Below are 26,397 nucleotides of genomic sequence, written 5' to 3' on the forward strand. Positions count from 1 at the left end.
AACACTTTAAAGTAAAACACAAATATACTCACCACTCACTATCTTTGAGTCCATTAATCCCAAACCAAAAAAGGGAATATTGATTTTAATCTCTCAAAGATTCCTCCAGCTGTTAAGACCCAGGCCAGAAACTCCAAGGTGTTTTGTGAACTTAGCCTAGACCCTAAGTTTTACATTTGATTTTGGCTTGGGTGAGCATAAGTTGTTTCACTCCAATTATGATTCAAGTGACCCATTCGGAAGCTTTTATCAATCAAACTTTATTTAAGAACACAGTTCAAATATAAGAAATGTAGTGGCATAACTTTTACCGAATGCAAGGCTTAAACATGGCACAGAATAATCCTTAACAGTTGGCTAGCTATATTGTTCCAAAGTAAAGCAACCCCATTGACGTACACTCTTCTTCAGACTAAATTAGCACTAAAGCAAATACGCTCACGTGATGCTAGATTTGCAGCTTTTAGCACCTAAGTGAATTGGTCCCTTGAATGGTGGATGAAATCTTTGAAGCTATCCAGTTTTGGAACTTTCAGAATGCATCTGATAGAGAGAGAGAGACAGAGAGAGACAATACTTCTTCCATCAGCTCCTGGCAGCAATGGAAAACAAAACTAAAACTCGAATGCTCTGTGGAAAAAAGCTGTCCTCAATCGCATAACATAACCTGCCAATCAACTCCGATCAAGCTTCACTTAGTAATCCCTGGGTACATATGAAAACTGTAGAACACTGCATTAATTCTGATTTAAATCAACATGTTTCAATTATCCTGCTTCAGCAAAGCTAAAGGGCACTGGTCACAGATAACATGGTACCAACAAAATTCCAGGGCCTGCTAGAAATATCCTGAAGAGGAACATGATCAAAATGCACCTCATAAAGGCACAGTGCTAGGTATTCGCATCTAACTTTTCCTTATCATTAAATGGCGTCTATTGGAACCTCATCAGTATGTTTCCCCAAAAAGAACACTGGTCCCAAAACGGTTCAGATATATGCTGTCCCATTGGTACAGCTCCCACTTTACCCAATACTCATGCCAGTGCACCTAATTCAAGAGTCTCAGACAGTGGCTATGCAGGTGTTGTCAGTAAGGCAAATGTAATCTTGGCATTTATTGCCAAGTGTCTAGGGTATAAAAGTAGAGGAGTGTTGTTACAATTGTATACGGCATTGGTGCGACCACACTTAGAATATTGTGTTCGGTTTTGATCACCTTCTTTGAGGAAGGATGTGGTGGCACTGGAAGTAGTTCAGAAGAGGTTCACTCGATTAATTCCAGGTTTGAAGGGGCTGTCGTATGATGAGCAGTTGAGTAGCTTGGGCTTGTACTCTCTGGGCTACAGAAGAATGAGGGGGAATTTGATTGATGCATATAACATACTCAACGGAATTTATAAACCAAATGTTTCCCTTTCTAGGACAAGAGGTCGTAGTTATAGAGTAAGAGCTAAGGAGGAGCTACTTCTCACAGAGGGTTGTGAATCTATGGAACTCACTGTGCCAGAGTGCAGTGGATGCGGAATCAATCAATGGATTCAAGAAGGAGATAGATAAATATTTGATCAAAAGTGGAGTAAAGGTCTGTGGGGAAAAGGCAGGAAAGTGGAGTTAGGATGAGATGGAGATCAGCCATGATCATAGAATGGCGCAGTGGGCTTGAAGGACTGAAATGCCGACTCTCGCTCCTAATTCCTATGTTCCCATGTTCCTTGAATTTCTCCAGTTATTTTGACATTTTGCAGTTTTATCTGTGACAAACCGCCAGGAGTAATGTAGTAATCATTTTTACCCATTATGTGGCCCTTCACCTGTGACGGTGAAATGCTGTCATTTCTTGATTCAGGCTGTTTTTTATTCTCTTTCATTTGACTTTTGTTGGCTCGAGCTATTAATTATGATGAGCGCAGGGATATAGAAGGTAGCTATGGAAGTGCCAAAGATGACACCTGGTTTTGTGAGGAACAGTACATAACGCTTACCCTCACTGACTGTCCTATCCGCTACGTTGAACTGCCAGAAGAGAATGGGAAAAGAGCAGTGGATAAACGGCACCACCCAAGCAACGGCGAGCATCATCCCTCCTATCCTCACTGTTCTCTTCACGGGGTAGCCCAGCGGCATTGTCACACAAACGTAATGGTCAAAACTGATGACAATGATTTTCTCCCCAGATACACTACCGGCAGCATAATCTAGAGCAAGCCACAAATCACATACCACTGGGTTCAAAGGCCAGTAGCCAATAACAGTGTAAATGGTCTATAGATTCATAGAGATCACACCAATAATCAAATCAGCAGAGGCCAAGCTGAAAATAAATTAATTGTTAATGGTTTGCAAATGTCTGTTTACATTGATTGAAACGCTGACTAGAATGTTTCCAATAATTGTCACCAGGCTTACAGGTCCTGTCAGAGTCACAATGAAGACCATTTCGACCGTTGTGTAAGGTCCCACTCTATCAGTGTTGAGGGATTCGTTTGCCATTGTTGAGTTTTCCATGATTTCCCCTTTGATGTGTAGTTAGCACTGACCAGGCACAACTGTAGAAAAGAAGAACGATTAGGAATCTAAGACAGAGGAGGTCATCACTGAATGCATTAAACATTTGGGGAGGCAGCTGGGCGCTGCTTGGGTTGGACTCTTTGAAAAACAAAGTTAGCTCAGTCAAGTTCATGGGATGGAAAAGAGCTGTAACCCCCAAGACTGGGTGACAACCTTCTGTGTATCAATGCGTCCACTGAAAGGACATCTGGAGATGTGGCATATATAGTGACAGATATTGATAAAGACACGGGGAGGCAGTGCCTACAGCTCTGATATCTGGGGCTGGACCTTAGGGTAGAAGAGCAGATCTGGAAAGCTCAGTTGGCTGAATGTACGGCCCGAGAGAGAAACCAGCAAATCCTGCACCTTCTCAATTCACTCTATCCCTCTGAGCAAAGGAGGCAGAGACCAGAATGGGATTCCTGATTCACACCAGGAGATCCTGAACACTCAGCTGAGCCGCAAGGTCCAAGCCATTGTCTCACCAGACACAAGGCTGTAAAGAGGAATGCATTTGGCCACAGGACTGTGTGTGTGCATGTATGTCTGTGTGTGTGTGTGTGTGCTTGTCCTTCGACCCTGGCACACATTTTACACGTAGTCAAATAAATGGGGTGCTACTTACTAAATGTCAGATTGGAAGGAGTTAATTGAACCTGTTTGTTCGGTGACTGTGACTAATATCAGTCTCTGGAGAACCACTTTGAGTCTCTGGAGGTTACCACCGTCTATTCATAAAGGCTCTTTTCTCTGTGCTTTAATGTTCGTGTCAGCGGGAAGTTCACCTCCAACAATAATCAGGATCAGTGGTTCCACAGGAATGGGCCAGTGAAAAATAGACTTCTTCATCCTTGATTTAGAAAAGATTTACTATCCTCTCCTTGCTGCCATTGGAATTCCTGGTAAGTCTCTATATCCAGCTATTAAATCTGTTATCCAGGACGCGCTGGATTAATCGTGTCAGCTTTTTAAATCACCAGTTCAGTTCTTCCATTGTTTTAATCAACCTCTTGCGTTCTGCTCTTGAAATGGTTTTAATTAGATTTCTTTTGATCATTGAACAATATTCACTTCATTCTGAACTCAAAGAATGGCGCATCCTCACTCTCCACCATTCACACACCCAGGGTCTTCTTAATATTAAATGAATCTCCAAATCTCCGCTACAGATTAGAAATCCGAAATCTGATGAGCATATCTCGATATATTGTGCGTTGATGGCTCTGAATCCACCTGCCGCTGTCCAGCTCACATTCAGACGTCTCTGACTTCAATACAGTGCTTCACTTTCCACAAGCAAAACAGAACACGGTCAACAAAAACTCAGCAGTTCAGGCAGCATCTGCCGAGAGGTACACTGGACCTAACCTTTCCATCGATGCGATTTCACTTCAGAAATCGAGTCATAATGACTCGAAACGTTAACTCTGTTTTCTCACTCTACAGATGCGGCCAGACCTGCTGAGATTTTCCAGCATTTTCTGTTTATGTTTCAGATTCCAGCAGCCGCAGTATTTTGCTTTTAGTTTTCATTTGCTAGATGGTTTGATGTTTGAAAAGGTGCGAGTTGTCTGCGTAAAGTATGTTGATGTATTCCATTGATTTCCAGGGGAATCCAGGCCAATCAATGTTTTGAAAACTTTGAATTTTCTGCTGCTTGTAACCAGTTCGTGTCAGCTCCATGGACAAGTTTCTTTCAGGTTGCTCTGTCCTTTACTGTAAATATTTCTTATCATCTTTCAAATTTGCTGCAACACTCAATTCCTTTCACCAGAATAAGAAAGAAAATGGTCGGATCTGCAGCAACTTTTACCTGGCCTTTACAAACTGTTTTTCTTCATGTGTTGAAGAATCATAGAATCCTTAAGTACAGAAGGAGGCTAATCGGCCCATCAAGCCTGCACCGGCAAATGTCCCACCCAGACAACATCCCTGCAACTCCACGTATTTACCAGGCTAATTCCCCTGACACTAGGGGGCAATTTAGCATGGCCAATCCATCTTAACCCATGAATCTGTCGACTGTGGGAGGAAACCGGAGCACCCGGAGGAAACCTACGCAGACAAGGGGCGAATGTGCAAACTCCACACAGACAGTGACCCAAGCCGGGAATCGAACCCGGGTCCCTGGTGCTGTGCAGTGCTAACCACTGTAGCAGCGTACCGCCCAAAATTTCATCCAAAATATGAAATTCCATTTACTGATTGCTTTCATTGAACGGCAGTCACTGCCGCCGGCAGATAACACGGTCACGGGTACATTTCAATATTGATTTCGGGTTGGCATCCTTCCATCATTGAGGGGTGATGGGAATGCAGCCTCAGAACATTGCCGAGGGTCAGATCAGATCGCTTGCCGCACTTTTCCTGATGGTGAACACGTCGATTCTGCAAAGGCAAAATCTACCGCAGGCGTTACCCATGCGTTTGCCTCTCGACATCATTGTGGACGATCGTCTGCAAGAAGATGTCTTTGTGGTGGCAAAACCCTGCTCGCTACTGGTGTTGTCATTTGCTTGATTGTCAGCCAACAATTCCAACTGGTCATTATTCGTGTTGGGGGCCTTCACGCCTGTTTTATCTCATTGAGCAAGATGTGTATTTTCCGAAGGTTTTTACGACCACAAAATCCGGGCCAGTGGGTTTAAAATGCAAGCCGCTTTAGGGTGGAATACTTAAGTTGGGCGACATCTGCGGCATGGGAGTCAAACAGTTTTATTTTAATAAATAGACTAAAATTGATAAAATAACTCCTCCAATGGCCTTTGAGGGTCACATGTACAGAATGGGTAATGCCTTTGGTCAAGCTATTACTGGCTGGTCGCACGTGTTCAAATCTCTGTGCAGGGTGCCTGGACAACAAACTGCTACAATGCAGTGCCCACGAGTTCATTAGATATACTGTGGAAAACTGCTTGTTGAAATGATGATGTGGAGATGCCGGCGTTGGACTGGGGTGAACACAGTAAGAAGTCTCAAAACACCAGGTTAAAGTCCAACAGGTTTATTTGGTAGCAAATACCATAAGCTTTCGGAGCGCTGCTCCTTCGTCAGATGGAGTGGTAATGTGCTCTCAAACAGTGCACAGAGACACAAAATCAAGTTACAGAATACTGATTAGAATGCGAATCCCTACAACCAGCCAGGTCTTAAAGGTACAGACAATGTGGGTGGAGGGAGTTGTCTGTACCTTTAAGACCTGGCTGGCTGTAGGGATTCGCATTCTAATCAGTATTCTGTAACTTGGTTTTGTGTCTCTGTGCACTGTTTGAGAGCACATTTCCACTCCATCTGATGAAGGAGCAGCGCTCCGAAAGCTTATGGTATTTGGTACCAAATAAACCTGTTGGACTTTAACCTGGTTTTGTGAGACTTCTTACTGTGTTGAAATGATATCAGCCGTTCAATAATTCATAGGATCATACAATCTACAGTACAGAAGGAGGCCATTTGGCCCATCGAGCCTGCACCGATAACAATCCCACCCAGGTCTCATCCCTGTAACCCCACATATTGCCCTCCTAATCTCCCTGACTTTAAGGGGCAATTTATCATGGTCAATCAACCTAACCCGCACATCTTTGGACTGTGGGAGGAAACCGGAGCACCCGGAGGAAACCCACGCAGACACAGGGAGAATGTACAAACTCCACACACCGGAGGTCGGAATTGAACCCGGGCCCTGGCTCTGTGAGGCAGCAGTGCTAACCAATGTGCCACAGTGCCGCGCCATCTTTAACTTTATCTGTCCAATCACCCACTTTCAGCCGAAATGAAGCAATATGGTAGACAGAGCGGACCATTAAATTAGAAGCCTGTGGAGGCTTGAATCCTGGCGTTAACGTTGAAGGATGTTGTGTACCAAGTTGCCTCACCCGCTACACTCTGAAGTCCTCTAAGTTAAACGGCCTTGGAAGCTGAATGAATGGAAGTTTTCAAGACTGAGATCGCTGTTTTTTTGCACTAGGGAAGTGTGTCAGGGATTATGGGAAAAGCAGGAAAATGAAATAAAGGCACAAATCAAGTGTAGTCTGATCTAATGGTACAATATGTTTGAGGGGTTGTCTGGCCGTCCTCTGCTGGTCAGATCAGTCAGGATATGGTGTCTACAAAAAAGAGTGGCGGAGGAGCAATGAGAAGGAACCAAATACGTCAATTGCTGGAAATAATTTAATGAATGTTTTGAAAAGCTGTGTGCTAAGAATATTGTATTGGTTAGTTTAAGTACAATTAATTCGAATCTGAAATTGAGAGTCTGGAATATTACGAGAGATGTGCCGTTAAATTGTCATGGTTACTGACGAGTGGCAGTGAATTCTTTCAGTGAACTATTCATCATTCACAACTGGTCGTCACGCTCCCAAAAACTTAATCTGAAACATTGAAGTAGGCAAACTTTCATTGAGATGTGCGTGAGTTAATTCCTAGCAGAACTTAAAAAGAAAAGCCCCTGTAATATATAAATAACAAATATTGGAAATGCACGGCAGACCAGACATCGTGGAAAGGAAGAACAAGAGATACAAAAATGTCCAGAGGGGCATTCTTTTCACACAGAGGGTGGTCAGTGTCTGGATCAAGCTGCCAGAGGTAGTAATAGAGGCGGGTACAATTTTGTCTTTTAAAAAGCATTTAGACAGTTACATGGGTAAGATGGGTACAGACGGACATGGGCCAAATGCGGGCAATTGGGACTAGCTTAGGGGTTTAAAGAAAAGGGCGGCATGGGCAATTTGGGACGAAGGGCCTGTTTCCATGCTGTGAACCTCTGTAACTCTATTACTCTAAGTCGGCGCTGATATTCCATGTAAATTTCTGCTCTCATGTCGTATCTTGTGATAATCTGCAAACATTGCCATGTTTCACCATGTGTTTTCTCCAAAACCCCATATGTTTGTCCCAGGCTAATCTGTCTGCTCTTCGCTGGAATGTGTATGTCTTCAGCTCAACGAATGGGAATAGTGGGGATTTTGAGAGGGAGTGTGAGAAAAAAACAGGAAAGGAGAAAGATGACAGGGGTATTCTGAATTCTGGATGAATACAATTGAGGAACAGCAAAGGATGAATGACGACAAGTCATGTGTAAAATTCAGAAATATCGTTCACAGAAATCAAATTATTAACAAGAAAATAAAATTGAAACAAAAACAGAAAATGCTGGAAAATCACAGCAGGTCTGACAGCATCTGTGGGGAGAGAATAGAGCCAACATTTCGCGTCTACATGACCCTTCGTCTGATGATTCCAGATTCCAGCATGCACAGTATTTTGCTTTTGAATAAAACTGAAAGATGGTCAGGTGTGAAACGTTGTACTCCCAAAGTGGAACGCTGCTGCTAATCTAACATGCAATAAGATTGCTTCCCTGACTCCATGGCCCCAATGATCACGCCAATTTCTAGAATGTAGCTTCGTGGAAGGTCAATGGGCTGCACTCCTTGTATCAATAATGTCCGAGCTTCTTGTGGCAGTATGAGAAGTGCCAGATTTTTTTAGAGTTTCTTCGGGCCACCCAACTGGACTGGGAGATGTCAGTTCACGAGTCAAAGGGGCCTAATCAATTTCCATTACCCACCCTTCAATTGTGATGGTGCAAAGCCTAATATTTCCTTTAACAAAGGACCTGGTTGAGGTTTCTTGAAAAGCTGTTGCTCTATATGATTTATATAATGCATGTTTGTATTTATCGTAGCTATGTGAAGATCAGTAGAAAATAAATGCATTCTTGATATTCCCAGCCCTTTCAGGGATCTTTTCTACAAACCTAAAGCAGATTTTCTCTCGATTGTTTTCCTCATCATATCGTCCAAATTATTTTTCTGTGTACTTCACGCCAAAAACATATAAACATATGAAAGCAGTGACAATAGGTCCATCTCCAGAAGCGTCTTAATCCAATGTGCACACTAGAAATGCTGGTTCAACAATATATTGGACCATTTGATAAGTATTTGTTAGATTTTTAGCAACTAGCCTCCCTCTTTCTCAGTCTGCTTCTCCTGTTCTGTTTTTATCTCCTTTCTCTTCCCCCATTTCTTCCAATTGTTTTCTCTTGGCTTTCTGTCTCATTCTGTCTTCACCTTGCATAAGCCTCTCGCCATTATCTATTATTCCTTACACAATATATCCATCCTGCGTCATTCTTCTCCAATGCCTTGGATTCGGCAGACCATCAATTAATATGTGCAGTTATGATCAATGTTGCCGAGTTTTTTTTAAGTAAAACAGTTAATCGACATACATTAGCTATTTGAATATTCTGAATTACGGGGTATGGATTATTTTATGTCACTGGCTTCAGTGAAGATTATTGTCATTTTCAAGTTTGTGATGGTTCCTACTTTTGCCTTCATTTATAAGCATCAGGAAATTATCCTCGTATTTGTCCTCATAAAAGATGTAAGCTACATCGCTATCACAGTGGTTAGCACTGCTTCCTCACAACGCCAGGGACCTGGGTTGAATTCCCAGCTTGGGTCACTGTCTGTGCGGAGTCTGCACATTCTCCCTGTGTCTGTGTGCGTTTCCTCTGGGTGTTCCAGTTTCCACCCACAGTCTGGAAGACGTGCTGGCTAGGTGCACTGACCATGCTAAATTCTCCCTCAGGGTACCCAAACAGGCACGGGAGTGTGGCGACTAGGGGGTTTCCACAGTATCTTCATTGCAGTGTAAATGTAAGTCTACTTGTGACACTAATAAATAAATTTTAAAATATAAACTTTGAATTTTATTGAGATAAGGGAAACAATTTGGTGGTAAGCTTTTGTTTATATAACCCCATACCTTCTCCTCTGAAATGCATGACATCGACATGAAGTGACTCAAGCTCAAATTGCTCTCTTCCGCTCAGAGCTGATACTCCGACTATCTAAGTTCTCAAGAGTGTTTCACCGAGTCATGCTGGATGAATGAATCCAAAAACGCAGAGAGACATGTTTGTAATGTCTTTCATCGTCATGTTCATTCGGTTCAAAGCAAGGAATTAACAAATTATTCTCAATTGATTGTACAGCAGCCGATCTATGAGATGATTCCTAATTGAAACCGAGTCGCTCATTTTTAAAAATTCATTCATGCCTTGCTGGCTGGCCAACATTTATTGCCTATCCCTAGTTGCCCTTGAGAAGGTGGTGATGAGCCACCTTCTTGAATCGCTGCAGTCCATGTTCTGTGGGTTGACCCACAATGCCATTAGGGGGGGGGGGGGGGGGGGGGGGAGGCGGAATTCCAGGATTTTGACCCAGTGACTGCGAAGGAACGGCAATATATTTGCAAGTCAGGGTGGTGAATGGCTTGGAGGGGAACGTGCAGGTGGTGGTGTTCCCATTTATCTGCTGTCCTTGTCCTTCTAGATGGAAGTGGTCGTGGGTTAGGAAGGTGCTGTCTCAGGATCCTTGGTGAATTGCTGCAGTGCATCTTGCAGATTGTACACACTGCTGCTGTCGGTGGTGGAGGGATTGAATGTTTGTAGATGTGGTGCCAATCAAGCCGGCTGCTTCGTCCTGGATGGCGTCAAGCTTCTTGAGTGTTGCTGGAGCTGCACCCGTCCAGGCAAGTGGGAGGAAAGATATCTGACAAAGATATTGAACTTTCTCAGAACCAATAGCGTTTTATGTTTTTGGTGGAACTTCACTTAGTCACCTTAGTCGCCTTTTAACGTCAATACATCAGACATCTCTTTCCTAATCATTCTTCTTTTCTGCAGTTGTCCACGTAAGGGAAAATGATGGAAGACTCATCAATGCCAAATGAATCCCTCAACAACTCAACAAGCTTGATTGAAGGATTGAGACCTTACACAACGGTCGAAATGCTCTTCATTGTGACTCTGACAGGATCTTTAAGCCTGGTGACAATTATAGGAAACATTCTGGTCATCGTTTCTATCAAAGCAAACAGACATTTACAAACTGTTAACAATTACTTTCTTTTCAGCTTGGCCTGTGCTGATTTTATTATTGGTGTGTTTTCTATGAATCTATACACCATTTACATTGTTATTGGCTACTGGCCTTTGGGTTCAGTGATATGTGATTTATGGCTTGCTCTGGATTATGTTGTCAGTACTGCCTCTGGGATGAACCTCCTTATCATCAGCTTTGATCGTTATTTGTGTGTGACAAAGCCTCTGAGCTACCCCATGAAGAGAACAGTGAAAGTTGCAGGGATAATGATCACTGTTGCTTGGGTGCTGCCGTTTAGCATCTGGGCTCCTATCATTCTCTTCTGGCAATTCATCGTAGGGGAGCGGATAGTCAGTGAGGGTGAGTGTTATGTACAGTTCCTCACAAATCCAGGTGCCATCGTCGGCACTTCCGTAGCTAGCTTCTATACCCCTGCGTTCATCATAATTATCCTGTCCGTGCAAATAGCCCGTGCCAGCAAAAGTCGAATGAAAGCGAATAAAAAGGAGAAAAATGATGACAGCATATCAGGTGCTCCTGACGGGTTGTCAGAGGTAAAACAGCAAAATGTCAAAATAACTGGAGAAATAGTAGCTGATAGTTGGAGCCATGAGGAGAAACGGTTTCTCGATAAATCACCAGTTCCCAGTATGGCCCCATCAAACCCTTTCAGGATGGTGAACCCCAAACTGTCTTCCATAAATGTAGGTAGCCAATATGAAACAAATGGCGACTGTGGTAGCATAAGCAGAATAGTGCCAGGTGTAAGCAGCAACAATGGGAATGACTGAGATATCAGAACTGACAATAAGATGATTACAATGACCACAACACATGCTGAAAAGAGGAAGGGAACTGCGTCCCGAGAGAAGAAAGTGACTAGAACCGTCCTGAGTATACTCATTGCATTTATCGTCACCTTTACCCCATACTTTGTCATGGTGATCATTTACACCATTTGTTCAAGCTGTGTCCCCTACACAGCCTGGACTATTGGATACTGGCTCTGTTATATCAATAGCACCGTCAACCCATTGTGCTACGCGCTGTGTCATCCAACCTTCAAGAAAACCTTCAAGCGCCTTCTCATATGTCAATACAAGAACATCGGTACGATACGATAAACCCGGCCACAAACCGCATTTTAGGAACACTTTCTACAGCCTGATCATGATAACTCTTGAAAGGGAAAATTAATAGATTGAGTAAGTTAGAGTAAAATCACATGCGTGTCAAATGCGTTCCTAATGGAAGCAGAACTCGCCTGCAAGGTTGTCTACTTTTTAGAAGAACCTATAGCTTGATGATAGATTACAGACAAGCTTTTGGGCGCAGTTTTAACACGAGACAGATCTGAATTTTAAAAAAATCTGTGTATTGACTAATTGTACAGCAGTCTGTATCTTTGTATTGGAGCTGAGAGTTGTATTTCAATGTTGTTCCTGTGATTATTATATCAGGGAGCTGTGTTAGAGCTGTGTCAGAGGATGGTGATCCAGATGTTTCTCTCCATGCTTGAAACATGAATAAACTATTGTAACATGTTCCTTGGTGCATGGTGGTTATTTGGAAGAAGTCCACTATGACAATTTGCTGGAGTCAGCTGGATATTCGTATTGTTTAATCGGAATAGCTCTTAAACAGGGTTGAATATATTTTGTTCACCGTCCTGTTAGTGCAGCAAACCTGCCCAGTGGTCCAGTGAAGTAACAAATGAATGTTAAATGAGAACTCAGGACAGGGAGTGTAATAGTATGTGGCAGAGCTGTGGTTGTGGCTTAGCGATGCCAAAGACGCACAGGCAGGCCAGACCACTACCATGTGGAGTTCAGGTTGCAGAGCCATGCAAGTGGGATACAGTTAGAAAAGATAATAGCAAAAGCTTCACAGGGAGGCCAAACCCCTCAAACTATAGAGCAAGTAGACAAGTTGATCGGAACCACAACGTTTCAAAATCAAACTGTGCAGAGACAGGGAGCGGGATTATTCGACCTCGCTCTGGCGAGATCGTAAAATACTCTCCCCTTCGAGACGGCACAGTTTGATTTTGAACTATTGTGGGTTGAAATTAACAACACTTCCCGCCCCCGCCCCCTCCGCGCCCCCCCACCCCCCCCCCCCCCCGCCCTCTCCTGCTTGATAAGAAAATGCTGGGGTGTGAGGTTCATCATGACATCTGCAATGCCGTATCCCACAACCTTCCTTCCAAGTTACTTTGCCCAGTTGAAGGAACATGTGAGTCAAGTCATTGTTGAAGCAGGTGCTGTTCATGAGCATTATAGAATCAAAGAATTAATTTGGAAAGAGAACTGACATCCACTTAATTTGAGCATCTGTGAGCTTCTGTTTAAGATAAATATGAACTGCGCTAGGATTCAAAGGAATTGTGTTTGAGTTTGTAATTAAAAATTACGAAGGCCAGTTTGTTGTTAAAACATACAGATAAGTCAAAAGTTTGGCAACAACCCAATATGAAATTTCCAAAACATTTCACTTAGAAATATTGGCATTCGATTAACAACACATTTGCAACTTTGATTCAGTAGCAGATAGGAAACTCAAATTGGTTTATAAGAGAAAAAAAATAGAGAAAAGAGATGAAATTTGCACAAAATTGAAGAAATTAGAACGAGAAGTTTCTTAAGTCGATATGAAGCATCACAATTTCATATCAATTTTTCTCCGCCCACCCGCCGCCACTTCAGGTCCTGCAGACCTGCTGATCTTTATCAAAATCTCCTGCCGGAGCTTGTTCCCAATGTGATTTATGTCTGGACATATTAACTCATTGGGCTTGTGGACAGATGGATTTTTTGATATTTTATTTTAAACAAGTGTTGATGGTTTCCGACCCCGTGTGAGGCCAGCAGTTGTTAGAATTAAAGCACAGAATAGAATACTTTATCTTTCAGAAAGGTGGGCAGCATGGTGGCACAGTGGTCAGCACTGCTACTTCGCAACTCTAGGGACCCGGACTCGATTCCCCGTCTGGATCATTGTCTATGTGGAGATTGCACGTTCTCCCCGTGTCTGCATGGGTTTACTCCGGGTGCTCCGTTTCCTCCCACTGTCCGAAAGATGTACGGCTACGTTGATTGGCCATTCTAAATTGTCCCATAGTGTCTCAGGATCCGTAGGCTAGAGGAATTAACGGGGTAAATATGTAGGGTTACGGGGATAAGGCCTGGGTGGGATCGTTGTAGGTGCAGACTTGATGGGCAGAGTGACCTCCTTCTGCATTGTGGGGTTTCCATGATGTCAAAGCAACAAAGCCTGCTTTTGAAATTGCAGTCGATAAATGGCCGGGTACCAGTTGCTATTGGAAGCATTCAAGAATCTAATCACTCGATGCGGATGGGAAAGAACAAACAAACAATATTTGTCAATGCCTCGAATTGGTTTCAAAGATATTATGACATTTTTTAATGTTTTGTTTCACTGTAAATGTTGTAGAATTGCTGGTAGTGTAGTTCGAATATATGTATTAATCTGGGTATTGATAAACATTCTAGTAAAAGGAAAGTATAGATTAGGTGAATGAGATGACAGATTTCACTTGGAGATATTTGTGCCTTTGTTCAGAATTAAGAGAAGCGAATTTGATAACTTAACTTCCAGCCAAGATTCTGGAAGCATATATGTATCGTGCGCCATTGTAATGACAGTGGAATCCAGCATGATAACATTGATTGGTAAAACATAGTCGCTATAGACTGATAACATGTCCACAAACTCAAAACAAGGCTTTGTGGTAGACGGCAGAGCGATGCCAATAAAGATGACAACAGAACACTGCCGAGTTAAAAAAAATACACACACACGACACGATATTCAACGGATCGGGAAATGTGTGAAGATGGCTTGCGAATGTGAGACTCCAAGAGAGGATTTTAAAGAAGGAATCGCAACGCAGGTGTGAGAGAGCCGAAGTGGTTTGAAGCTTGTGGATTAACCAGAATACAAGAGTACACGTTGCAGCTGCAATGAAGAAAGGGTGTTGCACAATTAATTGACAAACAGGCTGCCGTTGCAGTTGTTAATATAGTCTGAAGAAAACATATTTTTTAAATTAACAAGGCACTGACACCAACTCCATAGAGAAATTGAATTTAAGGCCAATTGAAGTAAAATGAAATGAAATTTTGGGTTGGAACAAATGAAGGAGATTGAGAAATAAAATTAATAAAAATAAAGTACAACATGTATATAGGTGAAGGGAAAGCTTGAGAACATTTAACATCTATGTAATTGTCATGCTGTCATATGCTATCACTGCTTCGAATACAATTATACAGCTTTAATTATTTCTAAAATTAGTTTTAAAAAGATGGATTTGGCAGGAATTGAATTTTTCTACCTTGGGCTAGGCCTAGATCCAAACGTGGGTGACTGAAAAAGGAAATTAATAGATTTGGTGAAAGAGGAAAAGATCTAAAACTCCTGCATTACAATAAAAATCACTTGCTAGACAAATGCTATCTCGCAAATTCCTAATATCAGGAGCACATGCCACCGAGGTGAGTGACTTATTTGAAGAACAGATAGTTTGGATCTAGAAGATTACAGACATGCTTATGGGCAAAGATTTAATGCTAAATCTAAGTAGGCAATATCAGAATTTTAAAACAATGTTCTGTGTACTGATTAACTACATAGCAGTTTTTATATATGACCTGAAGGAGAAAGTAATATTCGAATGTTTTCCCTTTGATTGCTATATTGGCGAGCTTCCTTTGAGCAGCATCAGAGGAGTATACTGCTACCGTTGTATGTCCGAGGTAATTCCGTCTAACCCTGTATCATGAATAAACTATTGTAAACTGCTCCTAGTTATCCTGTGTTCACTTGGAAGAGGTCCACCACAACATTCTCATAACATACATCTAAAGTGCCCATAGTCAATAGCTTCATCGTGTTTGGATGAGGGTCATTTCGATGTGGTGAGGCAGTGGTGATGTTCCCAGCTATCTGTTGCCTTTCCCCTTCTAGATGGTCGAGTTCATGTGTTTGGAGGGTGCTGTCTAAGGAGCATTGATGCTTCCCTGCAGTGCATCTTGCAGATGGTACGCACAGCTGCCACTATAGGCCTGTGGTACAGAGTCTGAATGATTGTGAAGGGGATAGCAATCACGTGATCTGCTTAGATCAAAGAGTGGCAGTCCCAATCTGGGACTTTAGTTCAAATTCTACACTACATTGTAATATAAGGGCGAGGGCTGGAATGATTAAGGGCAGCATGGTAGAACAGTGGTTTATCACTGCTGCCTCACAGCGCCAGGGACCCAGGTTCAATTCCGGCCTCGGATCGCTGTCTGTATGGAGTTTGTACAGTCTCCCCCTGTCTGCGTGTTTCCTCCTAGTTCTCTGGTTTCCTCCCACGTCCAAAGATGTGCGTGTTAGGTTGATTGGCTATGCTAAAAAAATACCCCTTTGCGTCAGGGGGATTAGCAGGGTAACTATATGGGGTTACGGGGATAGGACCTGGGTGGGATTGTTGTCAGTGCAGGCTCGATGGGCCGAATGGATCCTTCTGCACTGTCGGGATTCTATTCTATGTTTGGTTCTGAGGTCTAGGCTGTAGAGTCGATTAATGCAAACAATACACAATTCAATTCCTCTTCCAGCTGAGGCACACTCCGAGTCTGTCTCCACATCCAATCCAGAGTGGAAAAAATCACGGCGTTTAACCGTATTTCGGTGAATATTAGCCAACGACCTGCCCTCACCAGAGAACTGAAGAAACTCCCACGGCATCAAATCACTCAATACACACAGTGTTTCTTGCATGGATAACCACGATCACCATTTTTTACTATTCTTCCTGAATTCATTAGATATAAACAAGTTCATTATTTTGTAGAACAAACTTATAGATATTGAGCAATTACATTTCAATCTGTTGGTTGCTTCTTGTGATCTTGGAATAATTCATAGTCCTGTGGCTCAGGCTGAAACCATTGCAACAAATGGATTTTCTTAATCAATTCCTAATCTGTCTCAGCGTTAGGCTCTGCCAGGGTTAAGTTTAATGTTAACTGAACAGCATCAACTCACTACATTTACATTAAATGAGTTAAATTGGGGGCTGTAGATTATTGGAAGACCTCCGCTGCAACAGAAAGACTCATGTCCTGGGGAATAAGTGCTCAGGTAAAATCTGTCGCCAAATGCAAAAGGCACGTTTGTGAAATGTAATGGTGTTTTTGCAGCTGTTCTTAGTTTCAATGCGTTTAGCCTAGTGAGTCAGTAGGGAACTGAAAACCTTAACCCCTGAAATTTGGATTGCTGCTTGATCATAGTACAGGAGATATGTTTGTTATAAAGATGCACATTAACAAAACAGAGTTATATAACGCCAGGGATGTAGGAAGCTTTCAGAGTGGTTGAATGAGAAACAAAGAAGATACCAGGACCTGATGTTAAATCAACAATATCAACAGAAACACATTTTCTCACCTCAGAATTGAAGGTTTCTTGATCATTTTCAGGAGGTTAGATTTCAAATTCCCTCTGACTTGGATTCTCCAAATTTATTGGCATATTTCTAATTATCCCACTGTTCTTTTTTCTCAGCCCCTCTGAGCTTTTACATCAGCAGAGTAAACATCCTTCTGCATCAAAGCAGGGTTCAGTATTGAATCCTTGAATCCTCGTATACCTTCAGTATTAATATGCCTCAATTACACACAGCGGGGCTGGGAGAGTGGGAAGATGGTGTTGGGCTGGGAATTTTGGATTGATTGGCTGAGGGTGTATGGGTGGCGAGGCGAAGCTGGGAGTAAATTCTGAAATGAGAGAGTTCAGGATTCTGACAGGTCCCTGTCCACCTCCCCGGGTGGTCAGGCTGGAGATATTTTGAACAGCCGTGTCAGACCAGATCTCCCAATCAATTTGAACAATTCTGGGTGCAATTGTTGGCTGATTGGGAACTCCGCCGAACATCTTCACTCCAGTGAACAGGCCCCCTTGAGGCAATTGACCAATAGAGTTTGTTTCCTGAGAGCTGGTGTGTGGCAATGCCTCCAGCACATCCTCCATTCCTGACCATAGCAGCAGTTTCAGCAGGCAAGCGCTATCCTTGCAGAGGTGCCAGCGGCGCCGGTGGGACTGCATTCCATCCAACGATGCAGACTCCCTGATTTGTGAATGCCCACGAACAATCCCTTCCCCCACCTCTGCACCCATCTGAGCTGTCATACCTAGACACTAACGTAGAAATGAGGAGCAGGAGAATGTCGCTTGACCCTTCAAGAGCCTGATTGTCACCTCAACTTCACATTGGCCCCTTACACCTTCAAGACCTTTCACCTCCTTGCCCATCAAGTGTTTAGCTAGCCCTGCTGTAAAACAATCAAATCAAATATTGTGCTTCCACTGACCTTTGAGAGAGAGAGTTGTGGTTGGAAATTTCTAACTTCCCTTCTGGTCACACCTATATGGTGATATAGAAACGTTGCTTCAATTAGGGATACAATGAACGGCTTGTTAAATGAGTGTAAACAATATCAGGCTCCATGGTCACTAGTGCTGTCATCAGATGGGGTTCTATTAATAAGATATTCATTTCAAAGTATTACTTCACATCACTCACGATATTGATAGTAATGATGTGGAGCTAATGGCGTTGGACTGAGGTGGGCACAGTAAGATATCTCACAGAGTTATTTGGAATCACGAGCTTTTGCAGCGCTGCTCCTTCATCAGGTGAGTGAAACACGCGGCTGGGAGGCTGGAGAATCTCGCCCGATATCTCTTTTCTACGTTCCGATAATGAAAGTTGCCAGTATCCTCAAAGTAAGTCATTTGTTTGGTAATACGTACTGTCTGTCTGGCTATTTCAATGGAATCTTCAAACTGTGCAAATGGATACCAGTTACTCCTTTGTTACTGCTCTCACTTTGCGGTGGTCATAGAGAGGCTTTGTGGTCCATCTGGTTTTGGCGCCATTACAATGTGTGAACTCCAATTTCAGTGACTGGCCTCTCTTTCGTCATTTTGAAGTTTGCGTTAAATTTATTTCGGCGCTTCAGCCAATTTTATAGGATTTAACCAATGTGGATGTAATCTCCTGTGATAATCTGCCAAACATTGTCATGATTTACCCTGTACATTCTGCAATGCCCTATCATGCTAGTCCTAGACTAATCTGTATACCCTGCTCCAGCAAATATACGCCTTCAGTTCAACCATTGGGAATAATTGGGATTTGGAGAGGGAGTGTGGCGTGCACATGGGGAGAATGCAGAAGAAGCAAAATCACAGAGGTATTCTGAATTCGGAATGAGGACAACTGAGTAGCAGCAAAGGATGAGTTGATTAGGACATAACCCCACACATCAACATCATGTGTTGACAAAGTGTCTCCCCTGGCCTCTACCCACAGATTTCCTTGTGTGACTGCAACAGCTTTTGTGAGTCATTTCGACAGTTTCTCCGAAAATAACTGAATATTACTTATAAACTCTTAAGTACTTCCTCATTTTGCAATTTAATCAGAGGAAGGTCAAGTTCAAAGACTTTAGTTCCCGTTTCCCCCTTTTTACTTACAATTACTAACACCTCCTTCTGTTTAGCCTCCCTGTCCAAGCACGGCTCACGTATGAACATACAGATTCGGAGCAGGGGTAGGGCATGCGGCCACTAGCGCCTGCGCTGCCATTCAATAAGGTCATGTTGCTCTAATTGTAAATTGAACCCCACATTCTTGACTTCCCCTGGTAACCTCTCACCCCTTTTAAATTAAGAATCTATTACATTCAGCCTTCACAATATTCATTGCTCCCACCGCCTTTTGAGGAACGGAGATCGAGGGATTCACCAGCCTCATCTCCGTGTTACATGAGCGTCCTTCTATTTTGAAACAGTGACCCCTATTTCTAGATTCTCCACAACTTGAAACATCCTCTCCACATCCAACTTATCAATTCGCTTCAGCATCTTAAAGCTTATGATCGGGTCGCCTCTTGCTTTTCTAAACTCCAGTGGATGCAAACCTCACCTGTCCATCCTTCACGGGATGGCACTCCTGGAGTTGGTATCCTTATTGGCTGCCTATAGGATGATGTTTCAGGGCAAATAGATTGGGATAAATTATGTGATTGTGATGTAATTTCACTCTGCCATGAATTATAATTAAAGCTTCTGTCCTGTGGAAGAATGCGAAAGAAAGTCTCGGGTTAGAGGCAAGGATAATATATTTCCTCTTCAAATATCCGCATTTACTGTTCGTGTTGGTGACACTGGGCGTCTCCACATGCAGCTATTCATTCGGTAAACTGTTTCCACTGCATCGCGGATGGAAAGTGTAACATCATCTCTCTCTTAGTGTCATTCATAGTGATTCTGAGATCTCACGCTGATGCATTTAATTTAGCAATATTAAATACAATACTTTACAACTATAGAACATGGAGGGAGAACAGAATGGGTTCGTGATTCACCCCTAGAGATGTTTAACGCAGAGTTGAGCGCCACGGATCAAACCATTCCCTCATGAGACACAATGGCGAAAAAGAGGAATGCGTTTGGGCGCAGGCGTGTGTTAAACCTGCGAGTCTGGCACACATTTCACACCTGGTCAAAGATATGCTGCGCTACTAACTGGCGGATTGAAAGGAGTTAACTGAACCTGTTTGTTTAGTGACTTAATTAATATCAGTCTCTGTAGAACCAATATGTGTCTCTGGAGGTCTCACCCTTCTATTCATAAAGGCCTCTTTCCGCTGCGTTTTATCTCTTCTTGTCAGTGGGAGCCTCACCTCCAACAGTAACCAGGATCAGTGGCTCCACAGGAATGGACCAGTGGAAGATAGCCTTCTTCATCCTTGACTTAGAGAAGGTCTGCTATCCTGTCCTTGCTGCTATCGGCATCCCTGGTAAGTCTATGTATCCGTCTACGAATGATATAATCCATGTCCCACTGCATTAAACTTCTCATCATTTTAATCAGTAGATTCAGATGTTAGTTAGGTTGATTCAGTGAAATTCTTTCATTCTGTTCTGGATGATGTTTTAATTTGATTTGCATTGATTATTAGACAATATTCGCTTTATTCTGAACTCAAGTATGACGCACCCTCAATTTGATCATTGCTCTCCCGTGCTGCCTTCTTCGTAATATTAAAATCTCCAACACAGGTTAGAAATCCGAAATCCGGTTCCGCAAGAACATAAATAAGTGTTGACTTGGTTTGTGCTGGTGGTTCAGAATCCACCTCCCGCTGACCAGCTCACAACCTGGCATCTCTGCTTTCAGATGTTTCACTTTCTACAGCTATTCTGAAAAAGCTCAGCAGGACCGGCGGCATTTGTGGAGAGATAAAATAGAGTTAACATTGCGAGTCCATGTGACCCCACTTCAGAGTCCGAGTCATACGGACTCGAACTCTATCCTCTCACTGCACAGATGCTGCCAGACCTGCTGAACTTAATCGGCATTATCGGTTTTTGTTTCAGATAAGGGCGGCACTGTGGTTAGCACTGCGTGTGGTTAGCACTGCGTGTGGCTAGTGTCTGTGTGGGTTTCCTCCGGGTGCTCCGGTATCCTTCCACAGTCCAAAGATATTGATGGCCATGCTAAATTGACGCTGGTGTCAGGAGGATTAGCAGGGTAAATGAGGGTTACGGGAATAGGGCCTGGGTGGGATTGTGGTCGGTACAGACTCGATGGGCCGAATGGCACCATTCTGTACTGTAGGGATTCTATGATTCTATTCCAGAATTTGCACGATTTTACTTTTCTTATATTTGCTAGATGGTTTGAATTTTGAAGAAGTGTGAAGTAAGTTCGCGTATTCCATTGATTTCCAATGGACTCCGGTCCAATTATTGTTTTAGAAATCATTGAATTCTCTGCAGCTCGTAACCGGTGGGCGAATATCTCAGTCAGCCCCACGGAGGTGATTCTATCAGGTTGACCCGTGCTTTACTGTAAATATTTCTTATCGTCTTTCATTTTTGCTGCAACACTCAACTCCTTTAACCAGAACAAAAAGGAAAAGAGTCAGATCTGCAGGAACCGATGCCTGATCTTTTACAAACTGTTATTGTTCATGTGTTATTTCATCCCAGATACGAAATTCAATGTAATGATTGCTCTCATTGAAAGGCAGCCACTGCCTCCAGCAGGTAACACGGTCACAAGTACAGATTATTATTGGTTTCGGGTTGGCAGCCTTCAATCAGTGAGGGGTGAAGGGAATGCAGCATAAGAACTGTGACGAGGGCCAGATCAGATCGCTGGCTGCAATTTTTCTCAAGGTGGACACGCCGATTCTGCAAAGGGAAAGTCTGCCTCAGTTGCCACCCATGAGGTTGACTCTCGCCATTTTTGCGGGCAGTCTTCTGCAAGAATGTATCCCCTGCCCATGGCTGATGTAACCATTTGCATCGATCGGCGGCCAGAAATTCTCACTGGTCCTGATTCATGCTGAGTGCTTTCACGCCTTTGCCACATCATTCCTGAATCGGAAATTTGCTCGCCTTCTGCACAGCATATCCTTAAAGATATAGCCATCGTGCTTCCAATGCAAAGGCCAACGTCAGTGACCCCCCTCCTTTGCTTGATTGGCGCTAGCATTCCTGCGGAGCTTGTTATATGAAGGACAACTTCACTGATGACTTTGACACCCATCCACCCAACTCATACCTGTGTCATAGACATTGGCGTTGGATCCAATTGGTTCTTGGTAGGTGCAAGTTGGACATATTTCATCGCCATACAGCGATGTACTGAGAATACAGACTTTGTTACTGAGTATCCTGCTTCTGCAGGTTGTTGTGATTTATTATGTCCACTATGTTCGTCAACCAAAGTTTGAATCTACGTTTCAATGAATTCTCTGAGCTCAAAGTCCAGAGATATGTCGCCTGTCGTCAAAGATGCATAGAATCAAAATTTGCTAACTGTTTCCAATAGCGTGCTGTTAAATCCGATTCACAAACTGAGACAACTCTTTGCCCAATGAATACAGTTTTTATTGGCAGTAATTATGAAGGACAACGTGCTCTGAGCATGGGATATAATTCCCATGCGCACATGGAGCTGATCCTCTGTATGCGCACAGATTGCATCATCATAAGCAGCATACCGACGTTGCGTGATCAGGACAGGTCACATTTTGTCTCGGCATTTATTCTTTATAATTTCAGATTTTTCCCAATTGATCCTGTGTGGATGTGTTCTTTTAAAAGAGCAGGGAAAATATACGCCAGTAGGACCGTGGAGCGAAACAGAGTAGAAACAATTCAACATATCACTAAATAGAATAAAAATGTTTTCGTATGTCAGGAAGTAATCAGTGAAACCGGTGACTGTGCTCCCAACCTGATGGAAAATATCCTTGTTTATATCTCCTCCTCACAGTTAACGTAGTGACAATTGTTATCCTCTTCCGGGGGAAGTGTGGGCTCTCCAATTGTGTGACCCGCTATCTGGTGGCCATGGCAGCAGCAGATCTACTGGTTATTATAATTATTACCGATCTGATGATGAGGCACATTCCAATCATTGATCAGCAAGAGTTGCTTTTTGTGTACTCCATCCCCAAGTGTAATGTCCACGGTGCCCTGCTTTATGCAGCCATAGACTGTTCTGTCTGGTTCACCGTCACTTTCATCTTTGATCGATTTGTGGCCATTTGTTGCCAGAAGCTGAAAAGGAAACATTGCGCCAAGAAAACAGCGGCTGTGGCTCTGGGAACAGTGACTTTACTGAGTGGTTTGAAGGAGATCACGTGGTATTTTATATTTTCAGATAGGTATCAGCTGTGGAACGCCTCCTGGTTTTGTTCTGTGCCAAGGAACATTTTGGACTCACCAGTCTGGTTAACAATTATACTCCTTCACTACATTCTCACCCCGGGTGTTCCATTTGCTCTGATTGTGCTGCTCAATGTTTTCAGCATTAGACACATTTTATTGTCCAGTAGAGCCCGTAGAAGACTCCAGGGTCGCAGCAATGGCGAGAGTCCTAGCGTCCCAGAGATGGAAAGTCAAAGAAAATCTCTTGTTTTACTGTTTGCCATCTCTGCGAATTTCATCCTCTTATGGGCAATGTATGCAGTGTATTACACATGGGCTGCATCGTCGTTCATAGGATATGAATCTGGGCTGTTGCCTCAATTTGTTGAGGAAATAGGATTCATGCTGCAGCTCCTGAGTTGCTGTACAAAACCTTTTATCTATGCTGTGACTCAAACCGAGTTCAGAGAGCAGTTGATGAATGTGTTCAAATATCCATTTACTCAACTTGTTAAATTGATTAAATGATGACAAGAACTGAACAATTTCCACTGTCACGCCCCACTTCATTTTAAGTTCAATTGACTCCCCCACATGGATGGGGTGGGCGTAGGGGTGACAGGTGCCAAAGTGAGGGATAAAGTCCAAACTGAGGAAGACTGCAATAGCTTTTAGAAGGGCATTGTTCAACTTGAAGAGTGAGAAATAATTGGCAAATGAAATCTGACAACAAAAAACGTGTGGTGGAACATTTTGTTAAGGACATGAGTGAACTCATGTTCTTAGGAAGTTCCAAATCTAAGTAGGATCGATGCAATAATGGATCTTTTTCTCCAAATACATCAATCACTAAAAGATGAACCATAGCTTGGCAACATCATAAAAATGGTAAAGCATGCACGAGGCTTTGTTCGTAGAGGGAAGGAGTTGAAAAGTAGGGAAGTTATGGTCAACCTTAGACCACAACTGATTGCGGTAGGTAGTAGTATAAGGGACTCTGGGGAAAAAGCAGGAAAACGAATTAGAGACACAAATCAGCAATGATCTAATCGGATGGTGCCTGATTTTGCCAAGTAGCCAAAGATTGATTTGAAACGTTGGATTAGGCAAAAGTTTATGGAGATTTACCTCAACTAATTCCTAGCAAGATTTGAATAAGAAGCTGTAAGAGAATAAGCAACAGATGCTGGAAATACAGGGTGGACCAGACACTGTGAAAAGAAAACACAGGCCAATGTTGATATTTCATGTCCAATTCTTTTGTGTAATCTCCTGTGATAATCTGCCAAACATTGTCATGGTTTACCTTGTGCATTCTGCAATACCCTAACATGCTAATCCTAGACGAATCTGTCTGCCCTGCTTTGGCAAATATACACCTTCAGTTCAACCAATGGGAATAATTGGGATTTGGGGCGGGAGAGTGGGGTACACAGGGGGAGAATACGGAAGAAGCAAGATCACAGAAGTATTCCGAATTCTGAATGAGGACAATTGAGTAGCAGCAAAGGATGAGTTGATTAGGACATAACACTTTTAACAGTCAGAAATAGCTTTTAAACAAATGAATTTAATAAGAAGTACATAACATTTAGAAAGGGAAAATTGAGAAAAGTCCTCCTAACGTGGAACGTTATAGACTGCAGTGTAGTTTCAAAACAGGGCTACAACATAGCTATGCTGCTTATCTAACCTATAGCTTTCCTGACTCCATGGTCCTAATGGTCGCGCCCAATGGATTGACATTACTTAATGGAAGTTCAGTGGACTAAAGGGCTTTTAGTAAAATTGCCAGAGATTCCTGCGGCAGTGTGACAAGTAGCTACTTTTGTTAGCTGGTCTTGGAGCCTCCCAACAGGTTGGGGAGCTGTCAGTTCACCTATAAATCAGCCAAACAAACTTATTTCATTCGTTCATTGAATGAAGTGGTGCAAAGACCATTTTTCTCTTGTCCTTGAACTATAGGACTTGTTGAGGTTGCTTGCAAAGCCGTTGATCGACGTTATTCATGTAATGTAGTGACTTGCGCTTTGTGAAGATCAGTAGGAAATAAAGATATTGTTGTTGTTGCCATCTTGTTCCAATAAACATAAAACAGGTTATTTCTCAATGCTTTTTTTTCTTTGTATTGCTCAGTTTATTTTCCTACGTGCACGTAATTTAAAAATATGGAAGCAATGGCAATGCCCCCTTTTCCTGAAGGTGTCTGATTCCATTGTGAATATTTGAAATGCTGGTTCAACAATATATTGCACTATTTAGCAAGCTTAGCTTTGATTTTGGCATCTAGTTTCCCTCCTTGCTGTTTTCATCTCGTTCTCCACCTTCCCATCTCCGTTTTCCCTGTACCCTTTTCCATCACTTATTTTCTCCTGATTTCCTCGCTCATTCTGTCTTCCCCTCTCACGTACCTCTTTCCATTTTCTATTATTGCTTACACGCTTTTCCCATTCTGCACCATTCCTCCCCAATGTCTTGAATTCATAGACCATCAGCTAATTGGCAAGAATGAGCTATTTAAATTGTTATTGAAATATTAATTAATACACAGCATAGAACAGTTTAACATCACCAGCTTCAGTGACAATTACTGCCATTTGAAACGTTGGCATGCATTATTACATTTGCCTTCAAAATTCTGCTTTAAAAATTATCCTCACATTTGTATTCAGCACAATTCTCATATAAGATGCAAGCTATATGACCATGGTATTCGAATAATAAAATTGGTGTCAAGCCTTTATTAATATATCCACATAAATTTCTGCTTTGAAACATATAAAACTATTCAAGTTCAGATTGCTCTCTCCCTCTCAGAAGTGAAATCCAGAATATGTAAGTCCTCAAAGGTGTTTAGCCGAGTCATAATGAATCTATAAATCTTTGAACCCTGAGAGGTAGATATGAAAATTCACTCATCGTCATCTTCATTCAGTTCCATGCAAGTAATTAACAATGAATTCATAATTAAATGTACAATAGGTGACCTTTCAGGCGATTCCTAATTGAAACCGAGCCCTTCCTGCCAAAGGTATTGAAGTTTGTAAGAGCAGATAGTTTTTTTGTGTGTACTTGCTGGTTGAAAGTCAATGGGTTGCCAGTTGACTATTAACTCTGATACATCACAATGATTCATAATATTTTCTTTTTTTATTTTCTACATTTTTGCCTTGTCAGTGCTAACTACACATCAGAAGTG

The 26,397-nt window shown here is 42.5% G+C and overlaps 1 protein-coding gene and 1 pseudogene across 1 annotated transcript; one reads left to right on the plus strand and one right to left on the minus strand.

The window, feature by feature from the left end:
- Nucleotides 1-1,691: 1,691 nt before the first annotated feature.
- LOC144497676 (muscarinic acetylcholine receptor M2-like) lies at nt 1,692-2,508 on the minus strand (annotated as a pseudogene).
- A 7,768-nt stretch (nt 2,509-10,276) lies between these two features.
- On the plus strand, nt 10,277-23,726 carry LOC144497677 (muscarinic acetylcholine receptor M2-like). Its single transcript, XM_078219119.1, has 6 exons — nt 10,277-11,161; nt 11,270-11,567; nt 20,204-20,332; nt 21,528-21,584; nt 22,822-23,012; nt 23,106-23,726. The coding sequence occupies exons 1-6, from the start codon at nt 10,277-10,279 to the stop codon at nt 23,724-23,726; spliced, it is 2,181 nt and encodes a 726-aa protein (XP_078075245.1).
- Nucleotides 23,727-26,397: the final 2,671 nt, after the last annotated feature.

The sequence above is a fragment of the Mustelus asterias genome, chromosome 8, assembly GCF_964213995.1.
Source record: "Mustelus asterias chromosome 8, sMusAst1.hap1.1, whole genome shotgun sequence".
Taxonomy (NCBI): Eukaryota; Metazoa; Chordata; class Chondrichthyes; order Carcharhiniformes; family Triakidae; genus Mustelus; species Mustelus asterias.

Coding starts and splice junctions, on each gene's coding strand:
- LOC144497677 (XM_078219119.1), top strand. CDS start 10,277: ATGATGGAAGACTCATCAATGCCAAATGAATCCCTCAACAACTCAACA. Junction 11,162..11,269: donor CCAAACTGTCTTCCATAAAT/GTAGGTAGCCAA, acceptor ACTGACAATAAG/ATGATTACAATGACCACAAC. Junction 21,585..22,821: donor GCAGCCACTGCCTCCAGCAG/GTAACACGGTCA, acceptor TCCTCCTCACAG/TTAACGTAGTGACAATTGTT.